This window comes from Ambystoma mexicanum, chromosome 5p, assembly GCF_040938575.1.
Source record: "Ambystoma mexicanum isolate Mex_15411 chromosome 5p, UKY_AmexF1_1, whole genome shotgun sequence".
Taxonomy (NCBI): domain Eukaryota; kingdom Metazoa; phylum Chordata; class Amphibia; order Caudata; family Ambystomatidae; genus Ambystoma; species Ambystoma mexicanum.
The window spans coordinates 906,425,868-906,446,239 of record NC_090930.1 but is presented as its reverse complement, the minus strand read 5'-3'; the positions used below and the strand labels follow the sequence as shown (position 1 = coordinate 906,446,239).

Here is a 20,372-nt window from a genome sequence, read left to right as displayed (position 1 = left end):
CAACATCGGCCTGAGACAGGGATGTGCCTTAGCCACACTAGTCCACAGTCTCTATACATCTGATGGTCCAGAATGTTTTCACCCAAACTTGGGGGCATGGCCATACCTTGGCTAATGTATGTAGATTACATACATTAGCCATACCTTGGCTAATGTATGTAGATTATACCATCCTCATGGACAGCATGCAAATCGGGCTCCAGTGGGCCATAAATGCATTAGGGGAAAACACCAGCACAAATAACCTGCTAAAAAACCAATCTAAGACAAAGGTTATGGTACTAGGCATAAGGTTACTAAGCTAGAGGTAGCGGATGGATACACATACCTGGGCTTCCCCATCCGCTCTAATCCAACCAAGGGATTCTATGGAGAGGTTGTTTCCTATCGCACTAAAAACGGCACTTAATTAAACGCTTTGTGTCCAGTACAGGCGGGAACAACATCGAGGGACTGATAAGGATTTACCAGACCAGTATTATCTCTGCACTCACATATGGTCTGGATCTCTTGGCTGTGGGCCAAGTGACCTGGTTGGAGTCTTTAGAGGGAAAGTTAATTAGGTCTATTCTGAATGTCCGTAAGACCACGTCGGTCGAAAGGGTTGAGTCTGAAGCTGAGGGTCCGGTCCCTACGGGGAAAGTGGTTTCTTAAGCGCTGTAAACTCTACTGCGCCTTCAGACTGTGCCCCTAGGATGACCGTAGGCTCCTGAGCTTGGTAGCACGTGGCGTGGGGGCTGCCTCTGTAAACCCTTCCTTGGCTTCCTTGAGGAAGACAGTGAAGGCACATTGTGAGGAGATAGGCTTCCAGCTCCCACTGTTAACAGACATGCTGACTATCTGAATCTACTGAAGCGGAAAACATGGCACTGGGATAGAAGCAGCTCCCTAAACAAACGAGCCCAGTAAAGGCGGTATTTTAGAATTTACCCAGCAGGCCTTTAAAATATAAACCCTGCTCCCGTAAAATGAGAGAATTTGTGGTATACTTGCATTTGAGTATCCTACCAACGTATGAATACATCAGTAGTTGGTTTGGAGTTGTTCGGAAAGAGCGAAATTGTAGCTTGTGTTCAAATGACATTGAATACAGTCGATAAGTCTTGACCCAATGTGATAATCTTGAACAAACATACAGTTGGGCTTACTCAAACAAACCTTGAAAGTATCCAGAGTGATCAATTTTGGTCTTTGCTATACGGGGCCAACTCTCTTGTTGTTACGGGGCTGGATACTGGAAGGAGGCTGTAAAACGTCTGGCCAATGTGGTGTGATGGGTTCTATGCAGTGATGATTGATAATTAACGCTTGGTCGTTTCAGGCTGTATTTGTGTTTGTTCTTTGAACTCTCGTTATCCATTGAAATGTGGAATAATGCACTTGTTTTAGGTTGTTTGTGTGTGTTTTGTGTTACTTTATTGTTTATTATTATTATTATTTATTCCAAAACCTTCCCACTTGATGAAATAATAGAATCCTGTAATTGCTATTTGCGATATTATGCTGAATGTTCCTTTATCAATTTTGGCGTTAAGGTTTATTTTAACCAAAATGCACTATTAATAAAAACTATATAATAATAACTAGGAGATTTTGCCATAAACGGAGAAAAACGTTGAAGAGAAAAGGCAACTGCGCCTTTGTTTTACTTTTAACTTTTCTACTACGTGTTAGAAAAGAGGGAAATAAAATATCAAAAGTGCAAACAGGGCCTGCCCCCTCCATGCAATTAACAATTTGAAGAACATGACCCACAGGGTCTTAAATCACTTTTTATAATCCTGCCCATTGTGTAAGTTGACAATGGGTCTGTTCTCAAATGCAGTGGCTGTCGTTGTAAAGGTCCCAGGGGAGCACAGGATCACGCCACACGTTCAGCCCCCACTTTCGGGGCAGCTCCGCTTCTATGCAGGGCTTCTATGCAGCGCTTGTAGCAGGCCCAGGCAGCGCTCACAGGAGTCCTCTTGAGTGCGACTGAAAGGCTCTGTGACTGGGAGCCGTCCCTGCTGCTGCCAGAGAAAGGCATTTTTGTTTTGCAGGAATCAGACCCAGACTGCAGAGGCACTTTGTGGAGTCCGTTTCAAATGGAAGCCGGGAATAACTCTAGCCCCGAAAAGTCCATTCTGCATTTCACAGAATATGCAATAGCAGCTCCAACTCCCCATCCCTGACGAAAAGCTGCATCCCCGCCACATCTTCATGAACGAGCAGCCCAACACATAGACGTGCTGCCGGGCTGCACGCTAGCTTCCAGATTGATAACAATGCAAGACGGGGAAGTTCGGCAACAATATTTGCACAGACCAAAAAGTTCAAAATGTGATTCTTCTCTAGTCAGTGTTGATATTCTTTACCGACTAATCACTCAGTTCCATGGCATTTTTGCGCTTCCAATTCGCTGCAAATATCAGTAAAACATTTGTCCCTTAGCTGGGTAAAAACTGCCCATCACCCAGGCTAAATCGCATGCTACTGCGTCATTGTGTGATTCTGGCCTTAGGGCCTCATTACACGGATGGCGGTGGACCAAGGTGCTTTTAGCACCTTGGTCCATGCCGGTAAAATACTGGCACCGCCTTGGTTAAAGGGGAATTACCGCCCTATTCCAACGTTGGTGGGGCGGTAATTCCCCCCTTCCCCCATTGCCCTTCCCCATTCCCATTTTTGCCCCATAGGGCATAATGGGAATGGGGAAGGTGATAATTACGGCACCGCAAATTGCAGTACCGTAATTAGCTCCCTGGTCCCTTTGCGGGTTGGTTTTTAACGCCTGAAAAAAGCAGGCGTTAAATTCCCCAACCCGCAAAGGGACCTCGTGGTAAGACGGTAAGTGTTTACCGGTACCGGTAAAATACTGGTACCGGTAAACCCTTACCGCCTACCGTGTAATGAGGCCCTTAGTCTTTATAAGAAATTTGAGGTTTTAGGAAATGATCAGCTGGCCTCACATATAAAACTAAGGGCCTGATTCATGGAATTATTTCCATGGAAAATCAGGGATTTGCATGCCATTCTGCATGCAAAACCCCGTTTGTCGTTTCACGGAATCAACTGCACTGTACTTTTTCTTAACTTGCTGGGACTTCACACTGGCTCAGCACATCTCTGCGAGTGTTCGAGTGCCTTGCACGAGACCACGCAGAGTGTGGGCGTGGCTTGCGCAGAGGGCATGGAAGGCGGCGTAACTCGTAAAATGAGGAAGAACAAGGGGAAATGTGGACGTTACGAGGGATGGCTCGCAGGCAGTCCATCACACTCCCACTATTGCGCAGAACAATACGTATTCAGGGATCTGACTGCTCAACCCCCCCCTCCCCGGTAGAGAAATGTCCACACAAAGCCCTCATACTACCGGCCCCCGAAGGCAAGCCTACAGACACTTGTGCATAGGATTCAATATGCAGAGGTAAGATCGGGTGTCGGATTTAGGGGTGCGTAGGCGCAGCCAGGGCTCCGATCTAACTTAGGTGTGCAGGGTGCAGGAATGGTTTACAGGGGTGCAGATACTCTGAATTTTACCAGAGTTACGAAAAATCGTACACATGTTTTCAGGGTGCTGGTAACAGTTACGGGGGACCCGGCGCAAGGTCCACGAGTTGCGGGCCTGCTTGAGGGGGACCCCACACACTGTTTTCAGGCTGCAAGTATTCACACCCAGGGAGCATGCAAAGGTAGCTATTTCTGACTGGTTTTTTTTTTGCATGGGGGCAGGTCAGGGGCATTCTGGCCGCAACTTGTATATGGGGTTACATCGCACAAACAATTCCATGAATACCCAGAGCACACAAAAATAATTTCTGCATGCATGTTCGCGCAGAGTCGTTCTCTGCATAATATTCTATGAATCGGGCTCTAAGCATTCCCATAATTTAGTGTTAGATTTCAAGAGTAGGTTCAGTCATCCAGAGCTGCTACATGTGTTCTACTGAGATGGTGAGCTGCTTCATTCTTCCTGTGATGCTGGGTTCCTCATTTCCATCCCAACTTTTATGTGAGGTGGTAACATCTATTTTTTATAATCTGAGATCAGCAAGCTTCTCTAGCCTAGAGTGGTTCATGCAAGATTTTGTGAACATCCAGTAGTGCCTCGTTACACAGAGGAGTGGTATAATCACGCTATTTATACAAGTGCCAAAAATAAAACTAGATACAACTTTCCCAGCCACTTATAATAACCCCATCAGAAACACCCCCTTCATTAATATGATCTCAGAATGGGAGGTATTGCACTGTCACTCGGGTGTTTGGCCAGAAAGAAGCACTGAGAGTTCAACCACCGTAAGAGCTGGAGCATGACCAGACGAGCTGACCTGAACACATTAATCCACCACCTAATAAACGTTGGACCTTTATATCCTCTTTCTGGGAATTCATGGTGCAGAAATTTCAAGAACCAGTTATTTTTCAGGAAGGGAGGAGTCAGAGGGCTCGGCTTGGGAATTTCACCTCAGTTCCCTATGAAATCCAGAAAGGACCCTCTCTTTCTCCCAATCCCGTTGAACAGCTACATGATCCATATGTACCCTATCGGCCACATGGCAGAAGTAATCCAACACATTTCAAACAAAACACTTTACATCAGCAAGCCTGCATGTTTTGAGAGGAAAAACCATCTTTCTCATCCACAGAATTGTTGCAAACACAACATGCTCAATATTGCAAAACAATATAGGAGCAAAGAAGGTGAAAGGCGCTATCCACCCTTTTCCCCCTCAATACCTAGTTACCAGGGGCCGTATATGTTGAATGACAGGTATGCCAGTAACTCCTACAGAGGTTCAGAGAATGCACCCTTTCCTCTTCTTCAACTGGTGGACACCATACCAGAACATGCTCAGAGAAGGTAATCTTCATTGAGGCCTGGGAGGATAGCTCAGGGGCAATGCACTCGCCTTGGAAGTAAGACGACACGGAGCAACAACACAGGATCAATCCCTGTGTCTGTGCTTAGAACACTCTTGGTATTAAGTGTGTTATATATACCAAATGACAATTTCAAACCTGGGCCATCCACATCTGCTCTGGACAACACATTTTCTGAATGATGTTTTTCAATTGTGCTAAGCATCTGACTCTGAGCAGCATACTATTAGGCAACTGGTGAGCCTTCACCTCTGCAACTGTGTGCACCATCTTTAACCAATCGCACCACACTCACATTTCCACCCACAGAAAGAAGCTACATTGGCTTCCGGTAAAACATAGAATAACACAAAGTGTTAACAATGACACACAAGTGCGTGTCCTTAAGCAGTCCTTCATATTTGTCAGAACGCATCAAAGTCAAGACAACTGGCAGGAACCTTTGTTCCTCTACTGCTACAGTACTTGCTTCCCCCAGATTCAGAAATTGCTAAATTTGGAGGTACCACTCCCAATTTCCAGGGTCCTCTCCTATGGAATGTACTTCCACCTGCAATACGCCAGGTTCAAAACTACCCTCTTTTTTAAAGAGCTATAAAGACTCATCTTTTTAATATTGAGTAATCTTAGGACCTCTCCACACTTCCTATCCTTCAGTCTTTTAATGTTTGGTTTGTCTTATTTTTGTTTTCTGTGCACCCCTGTGCGCCCTGAGAACCACGGGCATGTGGCGCGTAACAAGAATTCAAATAAATAAATAAACTGAATCTTTGCAACCTCTGTGATCCTCTGCATTGTAGAGAACCTTGTGGCACAGCTCAGAATAATGGTGGCACTGGTTTCAATTAGACCAAGCACCTTTTTTTAACATTGTGTGTCTGCAGAGGAGTGTAATACAGCTAGGTGACAGTGGAGCTCTGTGCTTTTGAGCTGAGGTGTGGGGCTTAATCAAAAGAGGTAATGTTCACTGGACACACATGCACTACGGCAATCTGTAGAAACGAGTGGCCCAGAGTGGCAGCAATACATACCAGTGTGCAAAAGGGCACGAATCACCTCTTCATTGGGGCATTGGAGGATAGCAGAAGGAAGGGGTCAGGGATGATGCATCTCTTATGGCAACTCAACCCCCCAGAAGCTCACTGTCTCCCGAGCCCTGGTTCTCTCGAAGCTGGACTACTGTAACAGTCTCTATCTTAATCTGCCTGCCTCCACTCTCCGCCCTCTGCAACTCATCCAGAACAGAACTGCGAGACTTGTCCTTGGCCTCAATCCCAGGGACCGTATCTCTCCAGGACTGAAATCTCTACACTGGCTCCCAGTGGCTGCAAGGATTAAGTTCAAAACCCTCTGCATTGTCCACAAGGCCTTCTGGGGCCTGGGGCCTAAATACCTGCAACTCTCTCTTCCTAAATATCTTCCTTCCCGAGCCCTTCGCTCATCCGTCTCCAACTCCCTCAGGGTCAGCCGCTTCTCGAAGCAACGAGCTGGGGGTAGATCTCTCTCCGCGGCAGGAGCCTCCCTCTGGAACAGCCTTCCTGCCTCCCTGAAACTTGAGGAGAACCATCTCCGGTTCCGGAAGCACCTCAAAACCTTCCTCTTTGCTTCTGCTTTCTCTCTCCCTCTCCCCTGCTAATTCTTCACTAAATTCTGCACTGAATCTGAAACTTGGCCACTCTCACCGACCTCGGTCCTGGGCCCAGCCACTCTCCACTTGCACTGCCTCCCTGGCAACCCCTGCACTGCGGGACTGTCTCTGTATCCCTACAGCCCCCCCTTCCCAGCACTTGTCTGCACTTACCTTGCACTTGCCACCAGCTGGCCCTATTTATTTATTTATCTATTTATTTCTATTCTACTTACCTTGTACTGCACTTTTCCCTTCCCCCTACCCCTGCACTTGCGCGGTCTGAATGACACCTGGCCTAGTAGGATCGTTGTCTGTCCTCCCCCTGTTCCCCCCTTCCTGCCTCGTCGCGCCTTGAAACACTTGTGTATAGGCGCGTTACAAATGCCATATCATATCATATCATGAGGCTATTTACTTTTGTATCTGCGTAAATATGCATAACAAGCTGGTCAGGACTGTGATGCCCCATGCTCCCGACTGATAATGAACCAGTTGAGGCTCACTACACTCCTGGTGCTCGTCTCTCCAGGCTTTTCCCCGACTAAAATACATATCATGCTTTAATCAGGAAAAAACTGCACCTGGAGAAGGATTACCCCAAGAAGCAACAGGCACGATCATTCCACCAAACCAACTGCACACTGACATTTGCACAGTGGTGGCGGTGCACCGGTTATATGCTGTCAAAACAGAGGTAGCTAATACAATGTCCAAATCCCGCCTGGTTTTGCGACTGAAACAACTAGAGGGTGGACTCATGGTTTTATTTTATATTAGTATTTGGTGATATAGGCGAGTGAAGGGCTGACAAGGCCAATTCCTCAGTACGATCCAGTGACCCCAAATTGGCCAGATATAAAGCAGATAATAACCAGGTTTACAATGATACCCACATTATCTTGAAAGACTAACTAATAATGTAGAGGCTACTATACAGTCAGCACTGCATCGCTGTGGAAGTAAGGATGCTGAAGCACCATGGAGTGACACAGCCTCATTACGAGTTTGGAAGCGAAGGCGTTGCTATAGCCCCAGATATTTTGGTTGTAGCCCTGGATAGATGCTCAGGAGCTACAACCAACATTCTGGCTAACCCCGGGTCCCGACATCCCGTAGTCCCGGATCTTTTCCAGACCTAGCAACACCACTGTTTGGAAGTACGATATATTACTCAGAGGCATGTGGACCCTTAAGTTATTCCCCATTTTTGAGTCTAGATGGTTTTAATTTGGGAAATGAGATATTACCACTTCTTGTGTTGAGGGAGGCAATGTCCTCCACACAAAAGCAGGCAGCGTTGTACTGTTTCAGTTATGAAAGCCGAAATGTGGCTGAACAGTAACAAATCTGTTGTTCCAAAACAGCAAATGATTTGCTCTACTGCCAAACTCGCAAAGACATCTTAAGTCGGCAAATGCTACAGGATAAGAAATATTGACATATGGCAATCGAGTTATAGGAAGATTAAATGATGAACAATGCACTGTAACAGATTGCCATTTGGCAAGGGTGTAGGAGCCCTGTCTTTTTTGAATTATTAAAATGATCTGGGTAATTCCATCTCTGAAAGGGAAATCTGCTAATCAGATTCCCCTTTCATAAACTCCATGCCAAAAGCATAGTGTGTACCTGTTTCCTGCTGCATCAGTACCTGATTTGTGGGGCCTGCCCTACCAATGGCACACAGCAGCTTCAGAGGCCACAAGTGCCCATTTGACAGCAGCAATGACAACATCGTATCTGCAGCACCTGGGCTGCTTTTAAGATATGCACCCATTTAAAAAAACCCTACAATTATGAGTCGACCCGCTGGTGGCAGAATAATCTTTAAATATAAGCCATCCCTGAGCTAGGGTATGGTGGTTGGTAATTATTAAAGCCACATCCATTAATTATTAAAGCCACGTCCATTTTAATATCACAAATGTGTCAGCTCCTGTGAGCCACGCCCAGCTGTGGAAGGTGACGTGTATTCGGACCAGAAAGGGTGAGCCTGACAGGACAGGAACATGAATGTCTATGCCTCTTCATTGATCTCTTTGTGGAGGAAGATATCACCCTCCAACACCAGGGACAGCCGCACAGCAGGCAGTTGCGCTGGGTCCAGGGGTCAAAGGAGCACACCCATTCATAGGGATTAGCATCACATCAGGGTGCTGCATTTTAAATTTTTGATCCTAGTGAGAAGGAAAGCGATGGAGTTAGAGAAATCAGGAGCGATCTGGGTCAGTGGAAGGAGACGTCCACCATTGTGTTTCTCTCTGCCTCTTTCTATCCCCTTCCTGTTCCTTCCACTTCCTCTAGAGCAAAGCCCTTTGGGTGTGATGTCAGAAGGGCAAAGTCCACTTCTTTGAAGAACAGTTATTGGACCACTAAGGCAGACTAGCTTTGGTCCAATCAACTACAGGCTTTTGTGTTTAAAAGAAGGGGTCTCCCACCACGTCTTAGATCCTCTCAAGATAACCTAAATATCCTCTACTGTAAAGGATTGGATTTAGATGTGCAAGTTCTATCTAAATATGAGAAGACTATGTTTAATAAGCAATGAAAGAAGCACGTTATGATGAACAATGGGGGAATTTCAATGATTTTTATGGGTAAACCATCTTAATCAGAATTGTGTAATAGAATGGGGTTGCATCACGTCTAATGGATACGTTTTGGGGGGGAGGGTGCTTGTGTTGTTATGTTCTCTTGTTTTGTGTTGTCTCTTATGTTTGGGAATGTCAGGCCACCGCTCATGGCTACGTTTTTAAATGTGTTGGGGTTAATATGTATATCGAGGTTATTGTTTATTGTATTCTTTGATTCAGGTTTATGTTGTTACCTGGATGATAGCCTGCTGGCCTAGTAACATTTGCTTTGTACTTTATTTCTTATGGAAACATTTCAAATTTGAAAAAAAAAGATAACCTAAACATTTGCTCTCTAACACCAGTGAAGAACTCATTGGACTTCCTATGGGCATGTTGCACTTTCCAAAGTCCTCAGCCTGAGGTGAGGAAAGAGCCACCCAAGGCAGAAGAAAGATCTGCCCCCTACACACTTTCAGGGCACATTGTGGGGTGAACCTTTGCTGTGGACCAGGACCTGCCACTCTGCACCAGAATCTCCTGAAGCTAGGAGAGCAGACCTTACACAGATCCATTCTGTCCTCATGTCCCTGAGTGGGCCTCAAAAAAGCTGGAAGATCAGACCACCTGAAGCTTCCTGTTTTGCCGCACTGAACCGGTCGCTCCATGTACACCACACCTTGAACAAGAAGGAAGACGCCAGCGCTGGCTTTTGCGCTCCTTCACCAATCCAAACTATTGCTTGCACTTCAAACCATCTCGATATTGCTGCATCGTGCCCTAGCCAAGCCCATCACTTGCTTGGCCTGAATCCACTGTGTGACACCGGGCCATGATCCGAACTGCAGGAGAGTCACACGCCAACTCTGGCCAAAGGTTACAACCATGGCTCAACCCGGCTTTACAGTTGAACACATTTTTACTCCTTCATAAAATACCCCCTTCGGGAACGGGACTCATGTTTTTACTCCCTAAAAAATCGTTTTACCCCCATCTACCAAAAATAGGGATTAAAATACTCCCACTTCAAAATATTATCTGGAAAACTGGGAATACATATAGGGCAGAATTGCCTGACGTAAGCTTGGCCTGTCTTTTCAAGCTGAAACTATTAAAACATGACAAATGAAATATATCAGGGCAAATATTTGCTAGTTCTGGAAGCTGCTCCTGAACAATGCTAATTTCTCTCAAAGAAACAGCTGTTTCTGCCTGAATCCCAATGGAGGATCAAGACTGAGAAGAACTAACTACAAAAAAGGAACAGAACCATGACTAAACAGATGATCAAGAGGTTACCAGCCAAAGATGGATGCCATTGAGACCAATGGATGGCCAATAAATAAGCTGCATTACAAAATGCATTGTTAATTATTGAACGGAAGATATATTTGTCTAAATAACTTATAGGCACTCTTCAACTAGATAGACAGAGTTATAGGAGTCTGTTCCTGTGGCTAAAATGGGGAACTGCTTGAAAACATTTTACAAGGAAGGTGACTACTTCATCAGTTCCGATTGACCAGGAGTTAGTAATATTAGTAATTTAACAGTCTCTGTGCTTGTCATCTGCTGTCTGTTTTCAAGAAAAGCAGACAGCTGAAATGTTCAAATGTTCCCTATTTGTATAGAGTACATTGGTGAATGGGAAGCAAGGTGATTCTTGGAGGACAGGAATAGTTTATTTTGCTTGGTTACTGGCACCAAATAAGTTGGGGTTCTTTTCCAAGACAATGACAAAATGTGCAGGTCTAACATTACAAAGAAGAGGAAATTGAAGGAACTGAAATGTTAATTTGATGATTTTCTGATAGCCCAGTGCTTGATTTGGTTATGGTATAATGATTTGGACAACTTCATTTCAAACCATTTTTTAAAATGCTTTGCTTAAAGTGTAATCGATTAACTAGAATGTACACTCATGTTGTTTATATTTGTGCTGTGGCTTCATCTTCATCAGCTTTGTGCAACCAGAACATAAACATAAAGCACACCTCCTAAAATATAAGATACACTATAGCATTCCAACGAATAGGATCCTTCTGGATCCATAGTTTCCCCTTTACAATCAATGTAGAATTGATCAGAAGTGGATATTCTTTGTTCATTGATCAAGATTATATTTTGAACAGCAGTGCCTCGTTTGCTGGGCAACTCCTTCTCCTGGGAACATAAATTAGATGTTCTGTATGTGCATTCAATATTTTTGTTGTTCACGGGATAAATGCTCTGCCAATAGAAATTGTATGAATGTCTTTTAGTAATTCTCAAAGCCTGACCTAGTGTTTGGGAAATTGACAAATCTTGTTAGAGCGATTGGAACCTGTGATTTTGTGACAGTGAACACCTGCTGCACCACAACTGGGAGGATCACGAGGTTCTAATTAAGAGATTATTTAACTCCAAAGTGAAATGAAGTTGGTTCTGATAAGGCAGACGAAAGGAGAAAACACCACAAAGCCTGTAACAGCTGTCTGACAACTGAAAGCTGTCCCTCCCTTGCAGCGGACATTTTCCAAAATGATCCCATTGTTAAGCGCATCATGGCATAAAGCTTGAAATTAAAAATCTTTTTGAACAGACCTGCACAAATATGCACAACGGAAATGGCCCCGCCCTAACACTGCTGCCTCTAAGAGAACTGACTTGCTGACATAACCCCGGCGAGATCCTCTTGATAACTTGGTCACTGCCTGTACTCTTTTAGTGATGCACTATACCTTGATACCTCTATTAGTGACACACTATACCTTGGTATTCTTTTAGATGTCCCCAATGGGGCTTCATGTAGCACCACTAAAAGGGCTCCATAATAAAACGTACCCCAAATCTTCGAGGACTTTAGTTAGAATGTTAGAAGAGCAGAAGTATCCCAGAATACAGCGGTCGCCGCACTATCGTGGAGTATTGAGTACCACAGGAAATCCAAAAAGTGAATTGCTAATAACTTTTGACTTGTGCAATGAAGTTGGCTGATATATATTTTGCAGACAAAATGTTACTTACACCCCCCAGAATGGGAATGTTGGGAAAGATCTGTTAAAAAATAAAGAAGTTATTAGGAAAATAAAAATTTAAAAAATCAGTTTCCGCCTAGCCCCATTCATTTTCCCAGAGGAAAAAGTCAAATGTTTGCTTGAGCGCACAGCCCAAACACCTGGACGGAATTGGACCGGTATGAAACAACATGGCATAAAGTGTTGACTCAATTTCCAGGGGGCGGGGAGGTGGTCTGGGATTATTGCGTCCAGTAGGTTTTTAAATATTTGACAGAGAAGGGGGTGTCCCGTTCTCCCAAAATTATAGTTATATCCCTCATGGTTCTTTGCAGCAGAGAGGCTTTTCAGAAATGAAAAATGCACCATTGTTTTTGTTCGATGTCAGAGATAACCGCAGCTATACCCAAGGATATCCGAATACCAAAAGGCCGAAGAATGCCATTTAGAGGGGGAAAAACGATGCAATGGCATCAGGCTAGAGGGGAGAGGGAGGAAAGAGGACACCATGTGAAATTGAGGAGTCAGAAGGGGGCCATGGACCAGGTTAAGAGTATGAACGTTTTCTCGTAGCCGCAGTTATACTGTGGAATATTCGCGGCTACACAAGAAAACGAGATTGGGAATGAAAGTGCATTGCATGGAACAACAAGGGTTGGTGGGGGCACGGGAGAGGGCTATGGAGGGAAACATGAGTTTATAGGAGTGGGGAGAGCATGCCAGGAAGAGGGGCACCTGGTGAGTGGCTAGGAAAAAAGAAATTCCCCCCATACTTTTTCCTGGATAACCTCGGCTATCTGTATTACATGATAACCATGGCTACGTGCAATACGTTGCTATGATAACCGCAGTTATGTAGAAAAGGTTTTTTTTATTTTTAATGAAGGGATTAAAGCAAAAAAGTATTTGGACAGCTACAGTGAGGTGAGGGTGGAAATTGGACATGGCCAAAGTCCATGGCAAGTGGCCTGGAAGTGTTTAAAGGTTTTTGGCCATGCCAAGGCCCATAGGCCCTGGCTAGTGGGCCCAAAGAGAAGGGGTACATAGGCAGTGTGTATAAAAGAAACATATTGAGGGGACATATACAGTGGACACAGCTGAAGACCATACCAGTGGCACATAACAAAAAACTACGGTTTAACAAAACCCTTGAAATTCACTGAAAAGACCTTTAGTTAAAGTTTAGTTAAGTTTGCCAGATTTATTGCAACAAAACCTTTGAAATTCAGTGGATGTGGGAAGTCATGACGGGCAACTCAGCGCGTTCCCATTGCAAAGCCCATAAGCACGTACATATTATAAGAGCATGGATTCACAGGGGCATTACGTGGGAAATCAACGGGAGAGTTAAGCCGATCATGACTTTCCACATCCGCTACATTTCAAGGTTTGTATTGTGATAAATCTGGTCAACTTAACTAAAGTTTTTTCAGTGAATTTCACTGAAAAAACTTTAGTTAAGTTGACCAGATTTATCACAATATATATATATATGGCTGTCAGGACTATACTGCACTGATGATCCCTTATAAGGATGAAGCCAGGTATGTAGTTGTCCTGGTAGCCTTGCAAATGTCTGTCTGTCTTGGGTTGATTAAGCTATGTATAAAGTAATACTGCCCTCTTAGACAAAGACAATTTCCTGGAGAAAAAGGTTTGCATTTGAGCTAATTTGCATACCCACAATGCCTTGCTGTTGTGGCTCAGCACTGGAGGTGAACTTTCAGCGATGGCTACTAGGTGGCGTTGATGAATGTGTGACTTGGCTTAAATGTACTTTCCTATTTATAAATATATATTTACAGATTTTCTCATTCACTCTTCTCATGTCAATTTTAGAAACATCTTAGAAATGTACCACAATACCCCCCAGGGACACGCTTTAGCAGTGTGGATTTACTACAACACCAACTCACAATGATTTTTCTTCTCCAATCAATCTCTCTTTTTTTGCTGGAATGTCCAGCCAGTGTTCCATGACTTCTCTTTATGTCCACTCGTGCAGATAGCTTGTGGCAAATATAAATGTTGAGAATGTGTCCTTCGAGAACCACTTGTTAAAGAGATTGGGCCTGAACACACACAGAATGACCTTTCTCCCTCAGACACTGTATTCCATTAGTAATGCCCCCCTTGGCCCTTGGCACATAATCTGCGTTTCCGTCTGAAGCACAGCAAATAAGGTGCACATTCGTCATTGGGCAGCCCATGTTAAAACATCATTTCTCAGTGCAGGCTCCTCAAGAACACATTTCTCCATTAAGCGACTAACTTGTGATAGCATTTCCCTCTGAACTTCCGACTCGATCTAGGCTGGATCACATGATGCGCAAGAGATGGGCAATTTAACCTGATTGACGGACAGTTTTACACTGACATTTGCACCAAATTAATAGTGCAAACTTTTCATAGAATTGAGTCAATAGTAAGGACTGCCCTCCACAGAATGACAAGAGCAGACAGCTAATTTTCCAACTTTTGGTCTCTCCAAATATTGGTGCTAAATTGCCCATCACCAGTGTAAATTTCCTTGTGATCATAATGTGAGCGATCCAGGCTTTGCCGGCCTCCGCTACTCATAAATAACTAGGTGCGATAGTACTGCAATATCAGGACACACACCTATTAGGTAATTTCTTCACTGAAAGACAGCTTGTAAAGTGTCCCTTGATTGTTCACTCACTATGTCATTTCTCCAGTGTGCTCTGTACATTGATGGCATCCCACTCCATATTTGTGATGCCTTGTAGATCTTCAGAACTCACCAGAAAAAAAGCACAGGTAATAGCATTTCTCCTCTGGATGTTCAATTGTGAAAAAAATACCCCTTGACGTCTCCAATGATTGCCCTCAAGACTAACACGCTCAAATTCTACATTCCATAACACAGTGCACTTACCAACTCTGTAAACAGCAAATGCAATGGAACAGTGCTTCAACCAACTTTGCGCTAGCGGTTTTTTGCTTACATATACATTGTAAATTCCGACATATGCATTCTCGCATTACGAGAAAAACAGGCTCCCGTGAAGGTAGAGATACCTCAGACACCCTCAACTTGAACCACCTAGAAACAAAGAGTATCTGGGTACTTCCGAACTTCACACTCAACACAACAGCAAAGTCATCTTGCATTTTCCCTCCATCACCTCCAACCATATTCTGACTCCCTGTTTTTAAAATTAATCAAAGCACCAAGAGATCAAGAAACATGGCAAAAGAGTGCTCTATACATCCCCATAAATAACATGTACCCACTTATGTGCCATCTCTCCCTATTTATTTTCTTGCTATTACATCCCCCTTGCACATTTTCAGGACCTCTCGAGCCAGAACAGTAACACTTAGGGCCGGATTCATGGAATTTTTAGCACTGTGCAAAGTGACTTTGCATTGCCAACAAACACGCGGATTCACAGAGCAGTGCAAAGTATATTTTTGCAGTGCAAAGCAGGGGTGTTGCTAGGTCTGGAAAAGATCTGGGGCTATGCTAATGTCAGGACTCTCAGGACTCGGGGCTAGCTAGCCTTTTTTTTTGTAGCCCCCGAGTTTCTATCCAAGGCTAAACCAAAAGACCATGGGCTATAGTCCCAATAGCCCCCTCCCCCCAGCAATGCATCTGGTGCAAAGTGACTTTGCATCAATGCAAAGTATCTTTGCAGTGCAAAAATACACTTTGTACTGCTCTGTGAATAAGGGTGTTTTTTTTGGCAGTGCAAAGTCACACTGCACTAAGCTGAACATTCCATGAATCATGCCCTTCATGGATTCCTCCCCTGAACAAACCGTCATGGCGTACATAGCAATTGCGGACGACATTTTTACACTGGCAACCCAGTCATGAAAGGTCCCAAATTACTCATCACTCCCGATACCGCTCACACACGGAGCCTCAGTGACCTTTCTCCCCACGAGCCCCCTCCTTATAACATAACTCTCTTCGGCACTCTCGCTACTTTTGAATATCATAATTCCTCTCACTGCTCACTCGTCGTGCATGGTCTACTTCCGCACAGCCATTGGTGTTAGCTATCTCAGAGTGGCACTGGGGTTTCTCGATGGGCTCTAATCATTAGAGGTCCCTAGAACCAGGTGGCTCGTTATGCACGAGTTTCTCTGCTTAGACACCCCACTCTTGATGTTACCCTGGGCGCTGATGAGGGCTTACATTTGGCTCTTAGGCCAAGGCGCGTCTCCCTTGCGCGCGCGCTCATAATTTCAGAAGCTCGTGCTTTGCGCTCACCTGCAGGGGGCGCTTCTCCGATCAGCAGCAGCAGCTGGCTCCTGGACCTGGTGCTGTTTTCGCATGTGCCGCGGCCGTCCAGCATGGCCTTCAGGGGACGCGCTTCGCCCGGGGGCGGTTGGCAGCTGAGGCCGGCGCCGCAACTCTCGGTGTAGATCCCACAAGGCCGGCCCTCGGGCAGGGCGCAGGTCGGGCAGCAGCCGCAGCCCGGCTCCCGCACCAGCTCGGCGCACTCGGCAGCCAGCGGCCGGCACTGCTCCAGAGCCCGGGAGTCGCAGGGCTCGCAGCGCACCACCGTCCCCACAGACAGCACCGGCAGCGCCAGCAGCAGCGGCAGCCACAGGGGCAGCGCCGCCCCCAGCTGCACGTACAGCTGCGGGAGCATGACAAGCCGGGCGGGGGAGGAGGGGCGGGGGCAGACCCTAGAATGCGGGAAGAGAAAGGAGCTGCAGAGGCAGAGGAGGGAATGTTCAGGGGCACCCCTACACTGCAGGCTCAGACCTAGAGGCAGAGGAAACCCTTAAACTGCAGGGCTAGGCGGGAGTGCAGAGGAAAGCTGCACTCTGCAGGGAGAAGGGCAGGGGGGAACCATGCGATGCAGGCAGTGACAGAAAGGTTTGGCAGGGGACACAGAATGCAGAGGTAGGTTACTAAGTGCAACGGAGACTGGCCACGCCCGGTATAGCTGGACAGAGATGGGCAGTGGAGGAGCACGGACAGGTACCACAGAACAGCACTGCACAGTCAGGGCCAGGCAATGGGGGCTGGGCAAGCGATACCACAACTACTGCGAGGGGTCGCCCTCCAAGGAGCAGAGTCAGCCAAAGCAAGGGCACCAGGCAGAGGTACACCTTGCACACAGTGGCAGAGTTAGGCAAGTGGCCCGGCTGTGACAGCGAGTGAGACGGACAGAAAGCTAAGCAGACAGCGAGCCCTGGCTAAAAAAATAAAAGCCAGGAACAGAGGCTGACAGAACACTTGAAGCAATAGGAGCTGACCCGTTATAGTCTTAGTAAAGTGCCCCACAGCCTACATGCTATTCATGCGACTTAACGTTGAGCTGAAGTAACTGAGTGGAAAGCAAAGTGCACAAGAGTCAGAGAAACAGACGGAGAACGCGTGGGTCGGAGGGAAGAGGCGCCTTACTCACACACAGATCCACGCTGCAGCGGAGCGGCAAGGAGCACGCGGGCGGGCTGTCAAAAAAGTGCCAACGAGGAAAAGGACAGAACACCACAACGTCGCAGTGACTTACAGGAGAAGCGATTCATGCACGCGCTGCAAAGTGCAAGCGACTTTCAACTAACGTGACACGAGGAGGGAAAGAGAAGACAAACCCAGGCGGCACGCAGATGGCTTTGCAGAAGTAAAAAAGGGTGCTCCGAAAACGTGTTAGTTGGAGAAAAGTGCAAATTCAAAATAAATAAATAGTTAACTATCAGGAAAAAAACGAGTCTAGGTTTCCCCTTTGGTTTCCTCGGTTGCCTCTGCTCTCTGTAACCCCTTTCTCCATCTGTTCGCTCATTCGGTCCCAGCTCTGGTTAATATAGCGCTCCTGCAGAAGGCACGCCCCGGAACATGAATAATGCAGAGCACTCGCCGCCACCAAGTGGGAGTGATTGTCAAATCCAAGTTTCGATTTAATGGACTAGGAGGAGGGGGCGGGAGTAGGGGGGAGGCTCTGCTGCTGCTGATTTGTGCTTAAGCGCGTCTCGAAGAACACCCATTTAAAAACGGGCGGCGGGGCCATACAACAGGCGGCGGGATTCTGCGCTCTTTTGTTTCAAGGAAAATCCTTCTCATTCCCTCCTGGCACAGGGAGCCGTCTCAAGAGGGAGTTGGATGGGAGTGCCCTTTTGGATTCAGGTTCTAAACTCTGGTGCTCATTGCAGCTGATGGAAAGCAGATCCAACCTGTGAGGCGTGTCTGCCACGGCCAGGTTTAAGAGGCCAACTGTTGGACCAAGTTCAGATCTCAAATGACAGTAATTGAACCCCGAGAAACCAGTTCTATGTATGTATGCCTGGATGGTTGGGTGTGTTCTCTCTCTCTCTCTCTCTCTCTCTCTCTCTCTCTCTCTCTCTCTCTCTCTCTCTCTCTCTCTCTCTCTCTCTCTCTCTCTCTCTCTATCTCCTCTCTCCTCTCTCCTCTCTCCTCTCTCTCCAATGGAGATGTTCCACAAGTATCTTTAAATTCCCCATCAGGTGAAGGGCAGGTCAAGGTGACACTGTCCACTCGCCGACACGACCAGCCCCCACCCACCTTCGTCTGTCTCTGGTATTCTTCTGCAAGAATCTCCTCCAAAAGCATTTTTGTAAGTCACCGAGTGTGACATGGCCCCTTTAGAATGTCAACAGGAGATTTTTCACCTCCCCCAATCTATTGTCAACCAGCATGTGTTTTGGGGATTTCACAAACCAGCTGATTGTTTGTTTATTTTTAAAAAAAACATCTCCACTTCTCATTCATAGCATCGTCTTATTTGCTTTATCTCACCTTTATGGTCAATGACCTTGTTCTGAGGTGGGTCAAACCGTTCCCATGGGCGTGCTCAACCAATAGTACCTCTGCCTGGTGCATGTCAGGCACCCCCCGCCCACCCATGCTCCTCTCTCTCCACATGTGGCAAATTTGGGTCAATGATTCACTGCAAGTGTGTGGTGAATGGCCGTTCACCCTGGGAAACACACATCTGCTTGCTGTGGACCCCTTCCAGCTGTGGAAGGATCCACGCCCTGCAGATCAGCAATTGCAAGGGCCATTGTTCCAATATCCCTCAGGCATACCATCAGTGCAGTAATGCAGCTGATTTTTGCAGGAATGAGAAAACTGGGAAACCTGCCAGGATCCCCCTCCCCCGGCCCCCCCGCACCCCATTAAATGGAATAGCCATGTCTCACTGCATGTGCTGCTTATCCACTCGTGCAGAAACCACACATCCGGTGCCACTTTCTGCACCTGTGTGGAAACACTCAATGCTGCAAGGCGTTAGAATGTGAGGATGCTTTGGAAATAGATGCAGTCTTGTTTTGCACAGATTTTCCCACAACCAGATCATTTAGAATGACGCTGGATCTGCAAAAATCTCTGTTTAATAATCTTCAGACTTTGGCAAACTTTAAGGCCTATATTTTTCTGAGATCTGGTGAAACATCTTCAGACCAGAGTTAAATCCCTCTTACAGGATGGTTTTAATAACCTACAAAAAAGCTACCCTGAAAGCAAAACATTGTTTTCGAAGATGAAACCTCAGTGTGCACCCTCACAAGCTGTACTGTGTTTAAACTTGACAGCAATCTCGCAAACACATCTTCCTGCTTTCATGCTCTCTTTCCTTGTGTGAAACCCTTAATCACTTGATTGGGAAAAAAAAAATGTGAATATGATTGACAAGCACCGTAAAATAAAAAAAACACTCCCCTGCTTCTTCTGTCCCCCCAATGCTTGTCCCTGTTGAAGAGACAACCAGGTGTCTTAGAATAGTTGATGGAACAGGAGAAACTCCCTAATTCAGATGCCAGTTCTACCCCCAAGATGTCTTCTCTTACAGATTCCAGCCCTCTTTGGAACGTCCTTTGCCTACTTGGGCAAACACGGTTTTAAGTCCAGCTCACGGGCATGCTCACTCAAAGGTGGAATGATTTCCACTTCCCTAACAAACCCTCCATCTGTGCCAATTTCAGATCCATCACACATTTTCGACCAATTTCTAAAATCAAAGAAGGCTGGCGGTGCTTCAGTTGCAATACGTTTTAGGCAACAGGTCCTCTTCCCCCTATACCATTTGGTTTCTGCACAGGAAACAAGACATTGATTGCCCCTGTCGGGTTCTGGTAGGGCACCTTAGACACTGCGGATTCTGGATGTATGCTTTCTATGGCAATTCTCGATGTATTCACAATCTTATGATAAACGACGCTGCCCTGTTCCACAAACTATCTTCAGTGGTGTATGCTTCTAAAAAAAACCAGCACGTGGTTTCTGACCTTCCTTAAGACAGTACCTAGAAAGTACAGATGGACCAGTTCTGTTCCACCAGATCCATGGCCACTTGTGGGCTTTCCCAA

At 45.9% G+C, this 20,372-nt stretch overlaps 1 protein-coding gene across 1 annotated transcript in view; it reads right to left on the bottom strand.

The window, feature by feature from the left end:
* The window catches only part of IGFBP3 (insulin like growth factor binding protein 3), a 91,014-nt gene extending 73,172 nt beyond the window's left edge, over positions 1 to 17,842 (bottom strand). Inside the window, exon 1 of the mRNA XM_069613339.1 lies at positions 16,306 to 17,842. Coding sequence (XP_069469440.1) covers positions 16,306 to 16,690 — 385 coding nt within the window. The 5' untranslated portion in view covers positions 16,691 to 17,842. The remainder of the gene's footprint in view (positions 1 to 16,305) is intronic.
* Positions 17,843 to 20,372: the final 2,530 nt, after the last annotated feature.